This window comes from Lissotriton helveticus, chromosome 11 (genome assembly GCF_964261635.1).
Source record: "Lissotriton helveticus chromosome 11, aLisHel1.1, whole genome shotgun sequence".
Lineage (NCBI taxonomy): Eukaryota > Metazoa > Chordata > Amphibia > Caudata > Salamandridae > Lissotriton > Lissotriton helveticus.
Window position 1 is genome coordinate 913,406,284 of NC_136072.1, and position 21,856 is coordinate 913,428,139.

At 44.8% G+C, this 21,856-nt stretch overlaps 1 protein-coding gene across 4 annotated transcripts in view; it reads left to right on the forward strand.

Annotated features, from left to right (window-relative positions):
* EMID1 (EMI domain containing 1) overlaps window positions 1-21,418 on the forward strand; it is a 543,734-nt gene extending 522,316 nt beyond the window's left edge. For 2 of the 4 annotated variants that reach the window (XM_078667173.1, XM_078667170.1), the window contains 2 exons: window positions 7,113-7,206; window positions 19,559-21,418. In XM_078667173.1, the coding sequence (XP_078523299.1) occupies window positions 7,113-7,206; window positions 19,559-19,695 (231 nt within the window). In that variant the 3' untranslated portion in view covers window positions 19,696-21,418. Of the gene's footprint in view, window positions 1-1,743; window positions 1,829-7,112; window positions 7,207-19,558 lie in introns of all 4 variants that reach the window. The other 2 variants (XM_078667172.1, XM_078667171.1) reach the window with 2 other exon arrangements.
* The last annotated feature ends 438 nt before the right edge of the window (window positions 21,419-21,856 follow it).

Below are 21,856 nucleotides of genomic sequence, written 5' to 3' on the forward strand. Positions count from 1 at the left end.
GGTTAGGAAAAGATCAGATTTGCTGGGATGTTGTGTTGATCTTCTGGTGCCATATAAAAGCTACTGGCCTGGAACCTGCTGCATGGCTTGACTAGCCTCCACTTCCTGATGTTATGTAGCATGACTGAGGATGTACAGCATGTTTCGGTTCTTGTATATCCAGCCTGCGAGCATGGCATCATGTAGGTGTGGACTGTGGTAATGTTCACTTGCCCCATCAGTGTGCTTGGCATTCTTTATGGCTGTTATTTCTTTATTTTTGGATGCTCTTTCACAGAATGCCACTTTGTTTGGGTATGTTGTCTGTCTCCGGACCATAATGCATGTACCCTCTCTTTCCTGGGTATGTTGCCTTTGACTATCTTTTGGTTCCTGTGTTCTTCAGGATGTGTTGTAACTTAGTGAACCGTCAAGAGGAGTAGTGATAATGATCTACATTTGATTGGTAGGGCTGCACACTGAGTAAGGTATAATGCATGGAGATAGTTTTTAGAAGAATGCATTGCTGTGTGTTCTTGGGAGGTATATACTAGGGATGTAGATTGCTCAATGGGCTAAATGGTGGAATTGAGCACACATTAACATTTTTATCTCCACCAGTTAGATGTCTGCCTGATTCAGTGAAAGATGCTTACAAATTCTATGGGAACATTGGTTTGTACTTGCATGAGAAACCTAGGAGGGTGACTCTTTCTGAGGTCTCATGGGTGACAAACATTCCGCTTAGAGATCTGGATCACAATGAAGGCTGGACCCGATCACTCTCAAAGGTCATGTCCAAAAAATCAAAGACCAGTCTTACAGAATGGCGACATAAAGGCAGGATCCCTCAGGGTGAAGAACTGCTCTACCCAGTGATGTGCAATGAGAATTAGCCTGATTTAACTGTTTACGTCAGGAGGAATAATCGCTTGAGTCTGTAATTCTCTATAATAGGTTTAAGATAGAAAAAAATCATGATTAATCCCTGATGGGCTTGACACAGAAAGATATTTATTAGCCCAGGGCAGGACGGAAGTCACTGCATAGATAGGAGCTCCAGGGCAGTAAGGCATCGACATTAGTGCCACGGTATCAAAGCATTACATTTTATTTCTTTGTGGCCCACGGCAGGGTCACACTAGATTAACTGACTACCAGGTCCAAGGTAAACAAGTCCTAACAGCCAAGGGCCAGGCAGGAAGACGTATGTATTGCCATCAAGTAATTCCAAGTTAAAAAAAAGCACAACATTGACTGGTCAGGTAGCACATTCAAGACTGGAAGAATTTTGAGTTGATGTGAATAAAGTCCAAGGAAGGAGAGCTATAGCTCCTGCCCTTGAGAACCAACTCTAAAGAATACTAGATTTAGGGCTCAACATAACATTCCACATCAGTAGATGAATAACAGATTTTTCTTTTAGTCGCAAACTTTCGTACAGTCCCTTATGAAGCAGTCTATGGGTATGTGTGTCTTTTTTACTTTTGGTCTGTGTGTCATTGTTTCAACTACCCAAAGCTAATGTTGGAATGCTTTACCCTTCCCTACGAGCATGACGTTTCCAGACTGACTACCCAGTAATGCCAATAATTTGTGCCACTTCCAAATCTTTCCTCCGGAGGCTGTTATTCCTGTCTCTCTACTTGCAGATTCTTATTTGAGGGCGGAGAGGAGCTCAGCGGGTAAGGCTGGAGGCATGAGCCCCCTCCTCCCCGCTGGGGTCAATTCCTTCACAGCTGTACCTGTCTCTTTTGTCCACAGGGGGAGGGGATGCACCAGCTGCGAGAGGCCCTGAAGATTTTAGCAGAGAGAGTATTAATCTTGGAGACAATGATTGGGATTCATGGTGAGTAGAGACAGATAGATGGACAGGAGCTTCAGATGACTGCTCGGAAGAGGCATTGAACTGTGTGGTTGGCCATTCGCCATTCTTTCATCTGTTATGACAACAAATGCCACCAATGTGTGAAAACAGTTGCTATGTCTGAAGTAACTTGAGTATTCAGTAAAGTTAAAGAGTTGCTTACCAGTGAGGATGAGGTGTTCCATTCGATAATACGACATGTAACTTTCAGTGATGGCATTAGAGAAGCTCAACCTGACTGCATCAAAGGAGAGCACAGTTGCATGTTAGTGTAAAGTCCAGACATCACATCAGGCCTTGCTTTTGTTTATATAATTGAACAAGATCTTTTTATTGCCCATATACCCAAAGGAAGAGTGCCCTAACCTGAGAAACAATTGGAGGAACCAGGAAAATACACTAATCTAATGATGTCATAGAATGGTCCAGCAATGCAATATCTTCACAGCAGGCATGATTTAGACTTCTGTGGAGCATAAACACTGATAATTCAGATGAGCTCTTCAGATCATTAGCGAGTTTTGCTCCCATGAGTGTTAAAGATGTGCTGAGAGATATCCAACTATCCAGTCAAACCATTCCTCTCAGAGGATGCCTAACACTATCTCCACCAACAAAGACACTTATCTGTGTCCCTCGTTTCCACCAGACTCTGATTCAAGAGGTTGCTCCATGTACATTGTACTCCAAATAATAATAACACCCTCATTCTCAGGGTCACCATGCCTGTAAAACTGAGCACAACTGGTGTTTGGGCCCAGTGATGAATCATGGGCTCTAATCATAATGTACTTGGTTCTCGGTTTTTGCTTACGCAATTTTCTCTAGGTAATACGTGATTGAATTTGTGCAGCCAATGCAGTGCAATGAGGGAAATGTGTGTGGGAGTAGCAGTCGTAGAAAACTGTTGTCACATGCTATTCTCCATTAACATGTAAGAAACTCAGAATTGGGTACAAAATCCAAAACAATATCGTGTGGTTTTAGAATAGTAACTAGTGTAGAGATATACACTAGAGTACCCATATAAATGTCATGCCCAATTTATACGCCAACAGGTATCCTCATATTTTGAAACTCCAGTTTATGATCTAGGCTCAGTGCTATTTTCATATCCTCTGACACCCTCTTATTGGTTCTAGTCTACTGATTATTTTACAATTAACACATAGGGGGCTATGTATGAGGCGGTTTGCACCGCTCTTGCACCACACGTGGATCAAGAGCAGTGAAAACCTTACATGGGATTTATGAAGCCACGCAAGGCCACTTTGCGTGGCCCTCAGTGGCTACATAAATCGGGAGTAAGGCAATGTAGCGCAAATCGCTGAGTTGAATAATTCAGTATTCCCACACAACTTCCATGGTTTATGACACATTGCCAGATTTACCAGAACTGTTAGACCAGGGAATGCGTATGGGTTCAAAGAGAGGAGAGAAGGGCTATTACTACTTAAAGGTAAGCAGAAGGTCCAGCTACAGCGGTGCCCAAAAGGTCAAGTTATTACAAAATGTGCTGAGCTGTTCCTGGAGAGGGGGGTGACCCAGAGTATGTATGTATGTATGTATTTTAATGCTTGTTAAGCGCAACTGTCACCCAGAGGGTATCCTGGCGCTGAGATCAATTCAGCCATCTGGTGTACGCTTATTCTGCTCTTGGAAAAAGATATGTTTTAAGGTCCCTTTTAAATGAAAACAGATCTTTTCTGCTCCTCAGTGTCAGAGGTAGAGTGTTCCACATTGTGGCGGCTGTGAAACTAAAAGCACGGCCGCCCATTCTCACTCTATTTATCCTCGGGATTCTCACTAGGAACGCCAAAGCGGATCTCAAAGGTCTGGCAGCCTGGTACCACGAGAAAAGATTTTGCAGTGGTATTGGTCCCAGACCATGCAGAGCTCCAAAAGTCAGACATAAGGCCTTATAGGAAATCCTCTGCTGGACCGGTAACCAATGTAGGTCTGCCAAAGCTCCAGAGGAGGAAGCCGAACGTGGAAGGGACAGGGCCAATTTAGCCGCCATATTTTGGATCCTTTGTAACTTAAGGATCAGGGTCTTTGGAGCTCCCAGAAGTAGTGCGTTACAGTAGTCCAACCTACTGAGAATGGTACTACGCACTACTTCTACTCTAGCTTCCCGAGGGAAAAGCGGCAAAATCTTCCGAAGAGCAAAGAGCAGACCCATACACGTCCCTACAGTCCTGTTCACCGAGACGTCAAATTGTAAATTTGATTCAAATATGACTCCCAAGTTGCGGGCCGATTCTGCCGCCTCCACCGAGCCTGGTATAGAAGTAGGCCAAAAGTCTTCCGGCAATGGGCGAGGGAGTCGGTCTAAGGAGCAGTGCAATATCTCCGTCTTTGCACCATTGAATTGGAGTGAGTTGACTTGCAACCACTCTGCTGTGGCCGACATACACTGCTGGAAAACGTCCCTCGAAACTGCCTCCAAACCCTCTAGAGAAAAAATCAATTGAGTATCATCGGCATAGTTGATGACTTGTATGCCGAATGACTTTATTAGATGTATCAAGGGCTGGAGGTACAAATTAAAAAGAATCGGACTTATCGCAGAGCCCTGGGGGACACCCTGATTCACCTGACGTATGTCAGAATGAAAAGGTGGTAATGTTACTGCCTGTTGTCTATTGGCAAGGTAAGATGTTAACCAGGATAGCGCCGAGCCAGTTATTCCCGCATTACAAAGGCGGCCCAGTAGGACCTCATGGTTCACCGTGTCGAACGCGGCCGACAAGTCAAGCAGCACTAAAAATGCTGACTTGCCCCTGTCAACACGCGTTCTCAGATCGTTCAGCACGGTGACCAGAGCAGTCTCAGTACCATGGCCCGGTCTGAAGCCAAATTGGGCTGCATCTAGACAGGAGTTGGTTTCCAGGAAGTTGGACAAGGCTCTCGTGACCCACTTCTCTAAGATTTTTATCGCGAATGGCAAAAGCGAAATAGGCCTATAATTGGCTGGGCAGAGGGGGTCCAAGGTGGCCTTTTTTAACAAAGGTGTTACAATTGCCAACTTCCAGCAGTCTGGAACAGATGCAGTAACCAACGATTGGCAGCAGATTGAGTGTAGCGGGGGAAACAGCTCGCCATGGAAGGCCTTCCAAATCTTATGCAGCATGGGATCTAAAGGTGAGCCTGAGGATACGCAGTTAGCTAGAGCACAGAACTCCTCCAATGAAGGAATAGGGAAACTTGGCAGCTGACAGGTCCTCTCCTTGTTCTTACTCTCCTCAGGTGCCGGATGGCCAGGGGACACAGAGGGGTAGGGCCCAGATGGTATAAGCTGTGTGGACACTTCAAAACCCTTCAGAATATTCCTAATTTTGTCATCAAAAGCAAGGGCTAAAGAATCACAAAGCTCCTGCGACACAGGGGTAGAAGGTACAGCACATGAGGGGTTGGATAAGCTTTATACCAATTTGAACAAGGTCTGCGATTTGTTGGAAGCTTTTGCCAACGTCTCTTCCAGAAATCCAGAAGTATGCGTCAAGAGATGCGGAGGATGTTGTTAGGGTAAAGAAGAATTAACCCTGGGCATCCATTTTGTTGGATTTAATGCCCTCACACACCTTTGAAGGTGTCATGCTTCATCATTTGGGCCTGCTCCTCGTTGGGTCGGCGGTGCAATACCCAACGGGCAACACCTCAAAGAGGGGCTCTTTGGCGGAGATCTTTTTCCAACAACCGTATAGATGAAGTGCGGGTGTGGGGCCTGGTAAGTTAGTAGACGTTTTCAAGTGATTAAAATAAAGCTAGGGGTACCAAGGAATGATTTATTCAGGCGGTCCGCTGCTTTAGTTAAAAAAGAGATTCTAGAGGGTGAAACTGGAATATTATGCTTCCAGAGACCCTCCAGAGAGTGCTACTGTCCGGTCAACATGTTTCTCGCTGGCGTATATTAACAAGCGATTCTTCAGGACCAATGGAACTATATAGCTGGTATCTAAGGAGTAACTGTCTAAACTAAGTCCCTAATGTATAATGTGTATACACTAGTGTGAATAAAAACCACACACAATTGGAAAAAAGGGGATTGAAAAGGCTGTGTCCCTATATTACCCTTCTTCCTTGAATTGCCTGTGTTAAGCTGTCATTACCTAAAAAGTGTAACGGTCAGATAACAACAGTATCCAGCGGGTAAAGCTTCAGGTTAGATCTTCCACCGCAAGGTTGGGAGTGCCTGAGCTGCGTTGCTAGCGCCTACCCCTCGCCGCTGGATCCGGCGGACCGCCTGAATAAATCATTCCTTGGTACCCCTAGCTTTATTTTAATCACTTGAAAACGTCTACTAACTCACTAGGCCCCACACCCGCACTTCATCTATATGGCTGTTGGAAAAAGATCTCCGCCAAAGAGCCCCTCTTTGAGGTGTTGCCAGTTGGGTATTGCACCGCTGACCCAACGAGGAGCAGGCCCAAATGATGAAGCATGACACCTGCAAAGGTGTGTGAGGGCATTAAATCCAACAAAATGGATGCCCAGGGTTAATTCTTCTTTACCCTAACAACATCCTCCACATCTCTTGACGCATACTCTGGGTCACCCCCCTCTCCAGGAACAGCTCAGCACATTTTGTATTAACTAGACCAGGGTATGCGCCAAAAAGATACGCCTTCTCAGGTGATACGTAACCAGGAGAAATATCTCTTGTTCTCCGCATTGCTTCCTCTGTCTAAGTCTGCTGAATTCTGCAGCACACAATGAAGGAGGAATATACCTCTCAGGATTGTTTTTCTGCAGCAAAATGTCCTCTCCTGCATGCAATTCAGGCACCTCTGCACCATGGTGCAAGGATGCCTGCATTGGCGCTAGGCTGTCAAAACGGCGCCAACGCAGGGGGAAAAGGCAGAATGTGCTGTATTGTCTTATATATGGCGCATTCCTGCCCTTTCCCAGTCACGCAGTGCAGCACAGCAAGGGCACTTGCTGCGCTGCATGACTTCTAGTAAATAGGCCCTATAGTACTTATTAGCATCTTGCAACACACACCCTTTAAATCCTTTGCAGGTGGGAAACTCTGGAATCTCCAGCATTATCAAAAAACACTCATAGGATGAAAAAATGTGAAACTCTGCCTTGCCCAAAAACTAAGAAATTAGTAAACAATGTCTACAATATTCCCAACATTTTTAAGGTCTCCCCTGCCTCCTTATTCTCATATCTGGTTTCTCGGCATGCTTTCTCAGCGACGGGCACTCTTTCAGCTCTGCGAGTGACTGTATACGCACTCTCCTCTTTCTCAATTCCCCAGCAGGCTGTTAGTTTAGAATCCTTCCTCCAGCTGCAGGCTCAGCTGGGACTTCTGACTAGAAGGATCACCTTGCTGGAAGCCATCATCTGGCCAGGTAAAGAATGATCTATCCTATTACTCATTTGTTATTGACTGTGAATATAACTAGGACAGTTGCACGCCATAACATCAGCGAATGGCTTGTGTTTGCATTGGTTTTCAATGGAAATTTTTTACATTGGGCATAGTAGGATGAGTGGCGACAGCACCAAAAGAATGTTGTAAAATATGGTTTGCAAAACCATAACTCTCAAGCCTGAGCAACCTATCAAAGTAAACAAGTACTACAGTTGTAAAATGGTTGATTCAGTAGAGCCAATACCAGGTAAGTCATTGAATGTAAGAATCCCTACCTTACACAAATTGCAGATACCTGAATCCACAGAGGGGAAGACACATTCCAGGTGAATCTTGCAAACAGTTCCCAGACTTGACTTTGCTAGTGTGGCACTGGATAATTGGCTCTATATCTGGCAGAACGAGCAGACATTAAACCCCAGTCTGACCGACATCACAAAATAATTGGATGATTGAAGACCAAACGTAACAGATCCAAAAGAGACTAAATCCCTGATTAGGCAAATCAACTAAGATCAATACTAATTTCTCACAGAATTACTGTATAGTAATGCATAGATCGAACAAAATCATTATAGAACAAGACAATGCCATACATAAATCAGAGACAAAACACTAGCTACAACGGAAAATATATAAACATCAGACTCAACAACAACATCGTTTATTGTTCAGTTAATTAAAAACTTAACAGAGATACAGCCAATCAGTGCAATGTAGAATCAAATAATTAAAACATGATGTTTACAGGAACTTGGTCAACAATTACAACATAATGTGGATCCGAAACCTCAAATTCCACTGAGTGAGAATATTAATTAAAATACTAGACAAAGTGCTAGGTAGCAGCAAAGAACGACACAGAAACTTGGAGCAATAAAGTAAGATGACCTCAAACCAGATTAGGTGCCACAGCTATCATCGTAATAGATTAGTGCACCGTGGGATTATCCTTCCCTGAGCAGTGAACAAAGGGCTTGATGTAAGGTGCAGAGAGTAAAATAACAGCAGAATTGCGACAGAACAACAGGGGCCAGACTGTGGTAGTGAAGAGGCGAAAGTGCAAGAGTGCAGAGTGGAGGTCAAGGTAAGTGGAACGGGACCAGAAGGTTAGGCAAGATTGATGAAAATCAGAGTCAATACCAAGGACTAAAGATCAGGTCTGAGAAAATCAAGATAAAGACACATACCTTTCAGGCCATGACATAGCCCAGAGAGAGAGCGTACAGTCTAGTTCTTAGAGGCTGAAGGTCAGAGCCTAGATCTGACAGGAGCACCAGAGACTACGCCTACAAGGAATGAAATCACAGAATGGATCCCACCGATCACCTATGTGCCAAAATCTTAAAACCAAAGATCAGCTCTCAAAGAACAACTTTCTATATACTGTAGGACAGGAAAGAACATCTAAAGATCAAATCAAGGTCGCACCCGAACAAACAACATGGGTCGGAGTGTGAAAGACCAAAGCCTAGACTAGACAATTCAACCGTAGGTCATCACCTACAAGTGATAACACAACTGAGGGACAACAATTAATAAAGAGAGGACCACATAAAATCCCAATACACCAATACAAACACGATCCAAATGACCAGACAAGAGCCAGAGCTGCTAATACAACTAAAGACAAACGTTCAGGCTTGACAGAATTGCTCAGGCAAGAAAACCCTTGAATTGATGAATCTCTTAGAGCACAGCTCAGCTCAAGCATGATTCCCAAAGGTCAGATGAGATAGAAACATGCTAGACAAATGGCCGAGACTAACAGAATTACCAGATGGAGACCCCAAACGCAAACTTATCATAGATCTAAGACTAGACATGTTTTCACTATAACTGCAGATCTAATAAGAAAACAGATTTACAGAGCAGACCTGAAACACTCCTCTTAAGCCCAGATAGAACCAAAACCAGAATAACCAAAGTATAAACTGACAGAACACGAATGATCAAGGCATCTGTCACCAGAAATAGCTTAGGTTATGCTATGGCAGGACTTACGTAGAGGGTGCATACACCCTTTACATTTGTTGTTGCTCAGAAGAAGAAAGAAGAAAGTGGCATTTATGGTATAACATTATGAGTATAGTGAACGTTTCTTTCCTTTCAAAATGTATTTTTCTTTCAGTATTCATCAGCTCCAGAAAGTCTGTCATCTTGGAAAACCTGTGTTATCTGTATCAACTGCCCCTTTTTACCAACTGAGGAGAAGATTATTCACTGTTACGTCTTGTAGATTTTGACAACTTCTTTTACCACCACAGATAATGTAGGGCCAAGGTATATTGGTCAATTGTGATGGGCACATACAAGACACAAAAGCACCTGTTGAACAAGTAATTTACTTCTGGTAACAATCTTCCTGGTGGATACTCTATCTAACCGCTGAGTTCTCACCTTATGAATAATCCCCAGGCATAAGACTGGATCTGGATGCTTTTAAGTAGCTCTGCTCATTGCAAGGTGGCATTGTGCATCTGTACGCGATGAGCAGTGTCGCATATAAGCTACACCCATTCACACCGATGTCAGTTGCTTTCTAGGCTGTCCGTGCCATCGGAGGCAGAGCCCATTGGCAAAATGTTATGACCAGTGTGAAGATCTTTAAATTGGGACCTTTTTGATAGAAAATAGTTCAGTTCACAGAAAAGGGAGGTGGGATGATCAGTGAGGAATCTGCGGTTAGATAGAGTATCCACTCGAGAGATCGTTACCAAAGGTACTTGTTCTTCTAATGAATACTTCTAGCTGCAGGTTCTTCACCTTGTGAATAGATACCAAAGCAGTAGCTCTTAAGGTGGTGGGCCTGTGAAGCGGCTCATCTTAAAAAGTCCTGTGGAACCGAGCAGACAAAACGCCCCCCAGGACTGACCTGTCCAGACAGTAGTGTTTTGTGAACATGTGTACCGAAGCCCATTTAGCTGCCTGATAGATGTCTCGGACAGGCACTCTGTGTGCTAACGCAGTTACATAAGTTCTGGCACTGGTGAAATGAACCCACAAGTCTTCTGGGGGCTGCTTTTCCACAATCTTGTAACAGATTTGTATGCAGTGAATAGTCTATCTGGAGATGGTCCATTTTTACACTGCTTTGCCTTTCTTTGCTCCAGAAACCCCTTCAAAGAGCTCATTGTCGATTCAATGGGAGTCTCTCTTCCTCCTTTGCGGCATGAGGTGGTGCAAAGAATGCCTAAACAAAAGGAGAGGCAGGGAGAGTGGAGTGACACTCTTATTACCCGGTAATAGTCAATAAACAAGAAAAGAGTGTCCAATAGTTGTATTCGACCACAATAAGGAGCAAGTAAACGGCTTCACTTAAGACGTTAAAGAAAGCCCTCACTCACCACCTAGTGATGACATGCTTCATCATCGGGCCCCACCAAAGAGACCGAGTGTCTCTTTGGTGTGCTGCAACGTCAGATTTACTGCGGAGCGGGTTGGTGAGTTCAGGCACTTTACACCTTTTTGTTAATTTTCACTTTCACGCCCCTAGGTAAGGGTGGGCCTTAGCGAGTCCATTCCACCAGGGTTTAGCACACGCAGAGTCCTGATGAATGCCAGGTAAAATCATACCGTTTCGTGGCTGAAACATGTCGACTGATATTTAGAAAACTACCACTCAACTAATTGTGGACGAATTCCCAACACATACGTTTTTATTAACCCGTCCTTAGTGATCATTAGAATAAAGTTAATTTTGATACACTACAGACTAATTTTTAACCATCCACCACTCACTAGTTTCTTTCTTTGCACAACACTGCCTGAACTCACCAACCCGCTCCGCAGTAAATCTGGCGTTGCAGCACACCAAAGAGACACTCGGTCTCTTTGGTGGGGCCCGATGATGAAGCATGTCATCACTAGGTGGTGAGTGAGGGCTTTCTTTAACGTCTTAAGTGAAGCCGTTTACTTGCTCCTTATTGTGTGGTGCAAAGAATGCCAAAAGGGTTATAACCTGACTGACATGAAATACAGTGACTACTTTTAGAACCAACTTAGCAGCAAAGAAGGTGATATAAGGTGGATTAACACAGACAGCCTGAAGTTCACACATGTCTAACCAATGTTATGGCAATGAGAAAGACTGTTTAAGGTCAGATATCCCAAGGGACAACTGTGCAACCGCTAAAAAAGGGAATCACATCGAGAAAGCGAGGACTAACTTCAAGTGTCACTGGGGCAAGACAAAGGGTTTTGGTAGAAACAAATGTAAACCTTTCAAAAAATGTATCCCAATGGGTGATCTGAATAAAGAAGGTTTACCCGGCAACCATAAAAAAGGCTGAAAGGGCCAACACGTAGCACTTAACAGTGCCCAAAGCAAGTCCTCCTTGCTGGTCTAGACAGAATAAACAAAACTTTAGACAACTTTGCCTGTAAAGGGTCAATTTGTCTGGTGCCGCAGCAATCCACAAATGTGTCCCAATGGCTGTTGTACACTGATTTTGAGGAGCGCTGCATTGCCGCCAAGATAACATCAATGACCTCGGAGTGCAAGGTGAAGGAGGTCACCTGTTGCCACTCAATCTCCAAGTATAGCGATGTAAAGTGTGCAATCATGGGTGCAACATGCTGACCTGCTGTGACAGACAATCGTCCCAAAGCTGTAGCTTGATCAGAGGACAGATGCTCATATTAAGGAGTTCCGAGTACTACACTCTCCTGGCCCAATGTGGTGCCTCTAGAATAACTTTGGCCCAGTCATACGTCATCTTTTTTTTTTTTAATATGATTTTATTAGCATGTTGAAAAAAAGAAAAAAAACTGTATACATTCATTAATAACATCGGATCCTTATCACATCTTCGTGATTATACATGGTGTTTATTAACCCCCCTCCTGCTCAGTCATACCTCATCTTCTGTATAAATCAGGGCAGGTCAGGCAGTGGTGGGCAGGTATACAGAAGTCCTGAACTGCACTCTAGAAAGAATGTGTCTCCAAGCTAGAACTCCATTGAAAACTCTAGCACGCAGAACTGTTGACATTGCGCATTCTCTGCAGTGGTGAAACAATCGAGCCAGAGTTTTTCTCTTTTCTGGAAAATGGCCTGTGCCACCTCCAGGTGCACCTGTTAGGTTATGTGGATCTCTAGAGCGCGGCTAATCACATATGAGGCTATCCAGGTGCTAGGTAGGGCAGGCCTGTGGGGGTGGAGGGTGTGTGAGGGGTAGAGGAGATCATGCCTATTTCGTCTGGAAGAGCTATTTCTTGAGGTTCCTTCGGAAGTCCATGAGGGAGGGGGAAGTTCTGAGTTATTGTGAGAGGTGATTTCAGGTCTTTGCTGAGAGGTAAGAGAAGGAGCATCCTCCGCATCTGGTCTTCTTGATGCAAGGGAGGTGTGCTCTTGTCTGGGACGCAGATCAAAGGGTTAGAAATTGAGGCAGTGGTTGCGGTAAGCTTGACAGGTGTTGTGGAGAGCTTTGTAGGCGTGGGTGAGTGGCTTGAATTTACATTTTTCTTGGACTGGGAACCAGTGGAGATTATTGAGGTTATTTTGCTGGATGACCAGGAATTGTCTTTTGGCAGCGTTCTGGGTGGTTTGGAGTCGGCGTATGACATTGGCTGGGATTCCGATGTAGAGTTCATTTTCGTAGCTGGGTGACTGTTCATCTGGCGTTAAGGTGGATCCACTTGACAATCCTGTGTAGCACTCGCCTATGCTTGATGAGGCGATGGAGTTGATCAGTCTGCTGTTGGAGAGGTTGGTGTCCAGGATGTTTCCGAGGTTCTTGGCATGGTCCACAGGGGTGGGTAGGGTACCAAGTTCGGAGGGCCACCAAGAGGCGTCCCAGGGGAGTGGTTGTTGCCAAAGATAAGGACTTCAGTTTTGTCTGCTTTGAGCTGATGGCAGTTGTTTTTCATCCAAGCAGCAACATTACTCATGCAGTTGACAAAGTTTGCTTTGGCGGTGCAGGTTGAGTCAGTAAGGGAGAGGATGAGCTGTGAGTTGTCGGTGTTGGATAGTATGTTGATGTTGTGGGCTCTGACAATATACGCGAGGGGAGTCTTGTAGATGTCGAAGAGTGTTGGGCTGCATGACGATCCTTGAGGGACTCTGCAGATGTGTTTGTTGGGTTATGAGATGTAGGGAAAAGTCTAACTCGTAAAGTTCTGTACATGAGGAAGGATGATATCCACTAGAGGACAGGTCCTCAAATACACAAGTGCTGAAGCTTTCTGATGGCTGAGTTGTCGGAGACCATACCAATATCAGCAGGGAGGTCAAGGTGGATGAGTGAGGCTGTTTCTCCTTCCTCAAGGATGCTTCTGATGTCATAGCTTACCGCAATGAGGACTGTTTCTGTGCTGTGGTTGGTGCGAAAGACGGACTGAGAGCTGTTTAGGAGTTGATGGAGTTCTAGGTGGTCTGCAAATTGTGTATTGATGGCTTTCTCCATGACTTCAAATGGAAAAGGTAGACGAGAGATGGGTCTGTAGCTATGACATGAAATGAATTGAGAAGGATTGATAAGAACGCAATAAATGCCCAAAGGCATCAAGGTGCTTAAGTATGGTCAGTTCAGATGAGAAATATAGTCAGCGAGAATAGCGGCTCTATGTTAATAGAGACATTGCACCTTCATTAAAGGGTGAACAGCCAGGTTTTAAAAGCTTTTCGAAAAGGGGCATAAGCCTGAAGGCAGGTGATGGAATGGAGGATGGAGTTACAGAGCTAGGCTGCGGCCACAGAGAAAGCGTTACTGCCCCACCTTTCCTACTGGAGTTTGGGGACAACCACACGGTTGCGATTTACAGAACTGCCTGGAAGGAATGTACCAATGGAACATAGTTCTAATTCCTCCAGGCCCAGTGTTCTGTAGGGCCATGTGCACAATGCATAGGGCTTTAAACGTAATGCGATTATTCACTGGTAACCAATGAAGCTTGGATACCCCTGTCGAGACTAAGTGGTATTTTGGGATATCAAGAATCAGTCTTGCTGCTGCATTCTGCAGTTTAGCTATTGCAGACTTAATAATATCCAGGCATAGCACATTACAGTAATCAGGCCTGGACGAGATCAAGGCCAGGGCCACTTGCTTGAGCACCGGCAGAGGAATAAAAATAAACACTTTCTTAAGAGCCCTAATAATCCAGAAGTAGGTCGATAGTGAGTGGTTAACAGATTTTTGTCCACCTTACACCCAGGTTTTTCGCGGAACCATCGGGAGTGGGTAATGTATCCAGCATTTCTGGCCACCAAGAGTTGTTCTATATGGATGGTTGGGTACCAAAGATCAAGACCTCCGTCGTGTCCCCATTCCCTCAAAGATAGTTTTTGCCCCTTCAGGTGGCTACTGCCTGCATACAACTATTAAAGTTAGCAGAAATGGCCTCCTTATCATTGGTGATGGACACAATTATTTGTGTTTTGGCATACGAATGCTCCTGTAGTCCAAAGTAGTGTATCAGTTTGGCCAGTGGGGAGACATATAGGTTGAATAGTTTTGAGCTCATGGAGGAGCCCCGAGGAACCCTATATGGCAAGGTGATAGAATCAGACTCGAAATGATTAACAAGTACCGTCTGCGACCTGTCCACAAGGAAGGAAGTTAGAAGTTTTAATGCGGAGTCTGTTAACCCCAATTCCTGCAGCCAGCAGGCAAGTAGGCTCAGAGAGATGGTATCAAAGGTTCTGGACAGATCCAAAGGGATCAATGCCGCAACCTGCCCTGACCATGGTTTGAATGTTGTCAACTGCTGAGAAGAGTGCAGATTCAGTCCCATGGTTACTTCAGAACCGAAACTGTGAGACATTCAGCAATTCATGTTCTTACATGTGTGTCATAAGATGCACATTCAGGTGTTTTCCAAAGATTGTGGCAGGGATGGGAAGCAGTGAAATGGGACAGTCATTTTTTGAAGTTAGTAGGATCCAGGTTAGGTTTTTTGAATTGTGGCTTAGCCATAGAACATTTACCAGAGATGTGGAAAGCTACTGAGGGTGTTGGGGTCCTCTGTTGGTTTCTGCAATAGGGCATTGACTTCTCCATTTTTTCAGCAACACAGAAAGGTGGCAGTGGTTATGGAGGTGTTGATGATAGTGGTGAATGTGGGGGGATGATGATGGTTCTTCCAAGGTTGTATATAAAGTGGAGGCAGGAGTCCGAGGGGGCTCTTGAATGGATGGTATTAATCAGGGTGGTAGCGTCTTCATTCGAGAGTGGCTTCCAGTTGCTTAGCTACTGTTTTGCATTGAGGGAGGTGTCCTGCTGGGTGTATCAATGATTATGCTGTGGGTCGAATGTATTGTAGATCTTGGCAATCTTCTGTATGAAGAAGTTTAATAGGTTGTTGCAGAGTTCTTTGGATGGGGTGATGTCGTCGTTGGCAGCGGTGGGGTTGGAAAAATCCTGGACGATGGTGACGACTTCTTGTCATTGTTGGAGCTGGCTTCGAGTCTGTGACTTTGGGCCTTTTTCTTTATGTCTCGTAGGTGTCGTTGGTAGAGGTTGAAGGTGGATTTGTATGTGGATGTTGCGGTGGTGTTTTTGTCGAGTCTCCATTTTCTCTCACGTTGATTGAAATGGTGCTTGGACTCCATGAGGTTGTTCGTGTACTAGCTGGGTTGTTTTTTATTTTTTTTTGAAGTTTTGTTTCTGGTGAGAGGTGTGATGTTGGCACAGTCGATAAACCATTTATTGAAGAGCATGGTGTCAACATCGAGGGTCTCAGTGAGGTTGGTTGGGTGTTCCTGTAGGGTCTTGTTTCCATTTTCTTCAGATATTTTGTCCCAGTGTCTTGATGGTGCTCTGGGTTATACTAGTGGGGTGGCTTGGTGGGTGGATATCTTGAAATATATTATGTAGTGGTCAGACCATGTGAGTGGGGTCATGTGGTTGGTGGTGAGCCTGTTGTTGGCAGAGAAAATCGAGTTGAGGGTATGGCCTGCTGTGTGGATTGGTCCTAGGACGAGCTGGGTGTGCCTGAGATTGCTGAGGCTGTCGAGGATAGCCGTTGAGTTGAGGTCTGTGGCATCTTCCATGTGGAAATGTAGGTCCCTGAGGATGTAGTTGGTTGATCTCATGGAGAGGGGAGTGATGAGGTCTGCGATGTGGTTACAGAATTCCACTATGGCGTCCGTTTGTATTTTGAAGTGTAGGTGTTTCATGAGGTCAGTGTCCGAATTCGTGGAGGTGGAGCAGTTAATCGTGTTTTTGTAGATGATTGCGAGTCCTCCATCTTGTTTGTGGTTCTATCCTGGCGTATGATTTTGTAAACAGGAGGAATGGCTGTGGCGATGACCGGGTTGAAGCCAAGTTTTGGCATGGAAGATAAGGTCAGATGTGTTGCTGATGAGGAGGTCCACGATTTTGGTGAAGTGTGTACTGAGGGTTTGGACGTTGAGGAGCATGGCAGACAGTTGGTGTGGGGTGCTGGAGGTAGGTGTCAATTGTTTAGCGACAGTGGTGTTGACGTCTGAGGTGTCGCAGGTGAAATCGCAATGGGTGCAGGAGAAAGGTCTTACCGTGGTGCTGGAGAATGCACAGCAGCAGCGTGTTTGATGGTATGTTGAAGCTGCTGCTGTGGTGTTGCCTTGGATGTTCATGGGGGCCAGGGTTCCTGGGGCTTGGCTCGGTCCAGGCATGGACAGGCGTAGAAAGAATTGCCTTTGGTGACCCTTTGGCACGCCTGCAGCATGTCCGCTGCACAGTCGCGCTGCGGCCTGCATTAAGTAGGTCTTGGTGTGTGTGGGGCTTCTGTTGGCAGGAAGAACTGTGAGCAGGAAACCCAGGCAACAGCAGTGTCATTCAGTGAAAAGGCAGCAACTGGATCAGCCTGGAACAAGCAGGAACTGGAGGCCATGCGCAAGTGGCAGGCTAGGTGCCCAGATGCCTACTCCCACCATTTGTGATCCGCTAGATGTCTACAGATATATTTGTCAACCCTGGCATTTAAAGATCCCACTAGGTGGTTTAAAACTAGATAATTCCCTTGGTGGTCCAGCCACTACCAGAGACGCCGAACCTCTCATCACAGGACCCAGGATCCCACCTCTCCTTGCTTGTTGAAGTACCACATAAAGGCGGTGTTGTCCGTGAGCATCTGCGCCAGTCTTCCTTTGATGGTGGGCAGAAAGGCTTCAACACAAGATGAATCTCCCTATACTCCAACAAATTGATGTGAAATCAAGTCTCAAAAGCTCTTCATACCATTTGTCCTCATCATATTAGGGTCCATGTCATCATAGTTATTGTTTTCTGAATCTGTGCCAAAAATATTTCTTAAAGTTTGGGCCTTACTATGTAGTAAGGGCAAAATATCAGAATCAGAGGGATTATGCACTGGGTGCGACTTCGGTCGAGGGTGTGGCAGATCGGTTCAGAGTTGGATAGCACTCTAGGCCTTATATCCTCATCCAGTGTCAATGCAAGTGGAACTGGCAAAGAGGATGGAGCTTAAACAAGCACCAGAGTTGGTGCTGTACCGGACATGGGTCCAAGAAGCACAGATGGTGCCAGGAGCATGCTGGCGGATCTTTGAGGTTCAAATGCATGCCAGAGGTTACCAGTTAAATGCCAGAAATACACAGGTAGTTCCCCTGAAGCCTTCTACCTTCTTTAACATCACAGCCGGACCTGGAAACTAAGGGTGTAGTGAGAACAGATGCAGAATTAGCTCTGAAGGTGATCGGATGCAGACAGAGAGGCACTTTAATGCCTTCCTGCCCTCTCTAGAATTTGAGAAAGTCAGAAAGGGGCTGTTTCCTGCTTGGATTTTTTGTGTTTGGGTTTTGAATTTGGCTTGAGTCAAGTCAAGTCAAGCCAGGGACATTTGTATTGCGCACAGATCACTCCAAGAGTCTCGTATATCTTTAGGGTTCATCTGGGCACACTTGGTGAAGGTCTTGGAGTCGTGTTCCAACCCCAGGCATCACAAGCAGACTTCGTGAGGGTCTGTCACACATATCCATTCGTGACACTCCCAGTAGTTTTCGAGGTGACATTTCCCTTGCACACTAGATGAAAATGTAGTTGAAAAATCTGGTTAAAGATTAGGAAGAACCTCTTGATCCACAACTGGAAGGGCAGAAAGAAAGGAAATGACATCAACACACTGGGTGGTGCTTACTTGCAGTTCTGAGTGTCACTTCTGGAGCAGCGCGACTTCGGCACTGAGCCACACAATGGCACCAAACATTGCACAGGACAATAGCTTCAAAAGCGTCACGACCCAGTCCGACTCCTTCGAATTATTCACAGGGTGAGGAATCTGCGATTAGAAGTATCCATCAGAAAATTCTAAAGGCCGAAGCTAGATTTTAAGCCCCAGTCTTACCAGAAAAGAAACGTGCAGCATTTAAATAAAGGCACTGGGTCCCACAGTATATCTGTCCTTAACACTCGGATGTGAATGACCTCCATAAAGTGCTCGTTATGGGAATTGGCATGGTTGGTTCACTCCTGACTCCACATACAGGAAGCTGTGGACACGGAGACTGAACTTTCATGTCAATAACAGAGAGGATTACGCGCAATGAGAGTTAATAACTCAACAGGCATGTAAAGTGTGCTTACTTCCGACTAAGCAGCTCATTCGGAGTGTTGCACTTTTGCCTAAGTACCACTAGGTGTAAAATCTGTGATCCCCATGACTGAAGTGTTATCCCAGGTATTTTTTGGCACCCAAACAATTTCTTTTTTTAAATTCAGAATGGGGAATAACATGTAAATGCCATTTTAACTCATATACAAATTGTACCTTTTTCCTATTTCCAACATTTTTTCCTCACACAAATTTCTCAACATAATACCTGCAGAAAATTGTATAGGAAGATCGGGGGGGGGGGGGGTAAAGTTCTGGTCAGAGTGCAAATTCCCCTCAACTTGATATTTAAAATCAGGCGCACTTTAGATTTATAAGGTGCTCTGTATGAGTCTATAAAAAGTGATCCATCTAGTAGAGGCAGAGGAGTAGCAGGAAATAAAAATTGAAAGTCAACTTCACCACTGGAATTGATTTCTGCCAAAAATGGCCAAAGATTCAGCGTTGGTTGGCTTCCTCTCTGAACTTTTAAACATAATCTCTACAAAGAAGATAATGCAAGTGAATTGATGGGTATGACGGGCATTTTGGAGAAGAATGGGAAGGGATGAATCACATTGGTAGGCATTTTAGGGAAGATGTTAGTGACTCTCCCTGTGCTGTATGTTATCTTGTTGAACGGCAAACTTCAGTTCCATTTGTTGATAGTCAGACACCATTTACCCACAACTAGAATCCCTGTGCAGCATACTCGACTTTCTTAGTGTGGTTCACAGAGCTCTGCTGTCCATGTTGAATTTTCTCTGAATATATCTTCTCTACATTTTTTCCAGAAACTGATACTGGATCCGGAGCGGACACCTTCTCTACCAACCCATCTACCTTCTACCGTGGTAAACGTAATGGGTTGGCTGCCTACAGAATCATCTCACGCCAATTGGCCCAGAAGAGTGACTCCGAGAGTCCATGAAGTGGTGGTTTTATGAGACTTTCCATATTGCATATCAAGAGGTTCCCCTACTGCGCCGTTGTGGGTTACTGTGCTCTGCTTTCCTCCCAATGGTGCCCTCCAGCTACAAAAACATAACATTTGTCGGATTCCCCATCACTCAATGTGCAGACAAATTGGAGTTCTAGAGGCTGACTGTCTTCATCTTCAATCTCAAAGCGGACACTCTATCCAGCTTGTCTTCTGAAGATCTGTATTTATTTGAAGAACACAATGTACAGCTTTAAGGGATACGACAAAAGGGCTGGAGGAAACTGAGAAAGAAGAGACAGAAAAGGGAAGACAAATCCGCTTGAAATTTTGTGCCAGAAAATATTCTTTCTGGCACATTTTTATCTACAGTCTTAATGTTCACATGATGGTATTTAACAATCTCTTAGGCCTCAGCTTTACGAGCCCACAGACAGAAATACTGCTACTCATTCGAGGCATTGTGATGAATCTTCATCAAAATCAGGACAAGTGCATGGGGAGGGAGGGTATTCCTAAGCGGTGTGCTCACTTTATGAACTGTTCCGTCTTGTGTTCGTGTGCTACTTTGGATACAGTGGCAGCCACAGCTGAGAGTTGGTCTTCCTATCACTGCCAAGCCCTTTTTAATCAGCCCTTCCCATATTTTTCCTTCACTGGAGACAGCACTCCAGAATTTTAAATAAGGCTATATCTCTTGTGCATAGAGTTCTTTACCAAGAGCATAGAGCATGCTGGGAGCACTACTCCACAATGAGCACCGCCTGGTTGTGGCCATTGTTCCATTTGACATCCTTGACAAATTTGTAAACCTTTGAGTATGGTGTTGTAAGGCTGGAGTCATCTTTTCCTCCTCAAACTGCTGTTGGATTAATGGATTAAACTGCATGAATAATCGGAAATTCAACATAACACAAAGTAATCCGATGATAGTAGAAAATGGGTTAAAGGGAGAGAATGACATGCAGTTCAGTGCACAGAAAGGTACCAATGCTTCACTTAACCTCTTTCCTTTTGGACTATTTTCAAAAACAAAATCTAAAAATAAATCCTCCCACAAATTCTATGTGATGGTGGTGCATTTAGAATATAATGCACTGATTGAACCCTCCAATATTTCCTCAAAAAGGCTAAGGGTCCGCTCTGCTCCCTTGGCTCAAATTAGGATGACTGCAAATCTGATTGGCTGCTTTCCCTTCTGTTACATTCTCTAGCTTGGAAAACAGAAATGAGGCAAATGCCCACCTTGCATTTTGTTTATTTACTGCCATTTTTTTAGTCGCTGAAGCTGTGGACATTTAAGACTTTAAAATAAATTGAATGATTGACATTTTTAGGTAACGGAGGCCTTAAAAAGGCATTTTTCCACGTCAACACTGAATTAGAACCTGACATGGAGTCGAGTTCCAAAAGAGTGTCCAATTGATGCCACTTAAGTTTCAAAGATGGTGCTTTCCTACTGTGTCCCCTTCTGAGGGGAGCAGTCACATTCAGGAAGATAAGATGGTGCTTTCTTGTATGCCCCTCAAAAAAGGTAACCCGAATGTTTTTCCCCCTGTTCCTAAGAGGGCTGGAGAGGGGTATATACTGTACAGGGGGAGAGTGTGCATGGCAAGAGACGAAGTCCCTGATCAGAGGGAGAAGAAGTGTCCTTATCTTATTTTGTAAGCCTGTGATTTTTAGACCAAATAAATGTTATAATATTTCTATGAAAGAGTCCGAATTTCATTCTGAAGTAGTTGTATTAGCGGAAGGGAGTGTGATCCGGTGTGAAGTGCGCCATGATTTTGGAGAAGTGTGGCTCAGGGGTTAGAGGCAGCCGACCCGGAAGCTGAGATCGGTCCTGGACCAGGGTTCAATTCCCCGCCTCGGCGGGTCTTGGGCTAAAAATTCCACGGACTCGATAATTCTCGCCCCGGTGCCTCCTTGACTCACGGGTTCACACTCTGCGACTCTGGGCAATAGCTTGCTTAATCTCCACAACAGCCTCTCGCGGCGGGATGCCTGACTTTCACCTTGTGGATACCCTGCTATCTCACAGGGGAATACCAGGAAGGGTTCCCTAAGCAAGCGCCGGGACACCCACTGCGGGTAGCTGTGCGCTATATAAGCTCAATTACACATGATTAGACAGAAGTGAAACATATTTTTT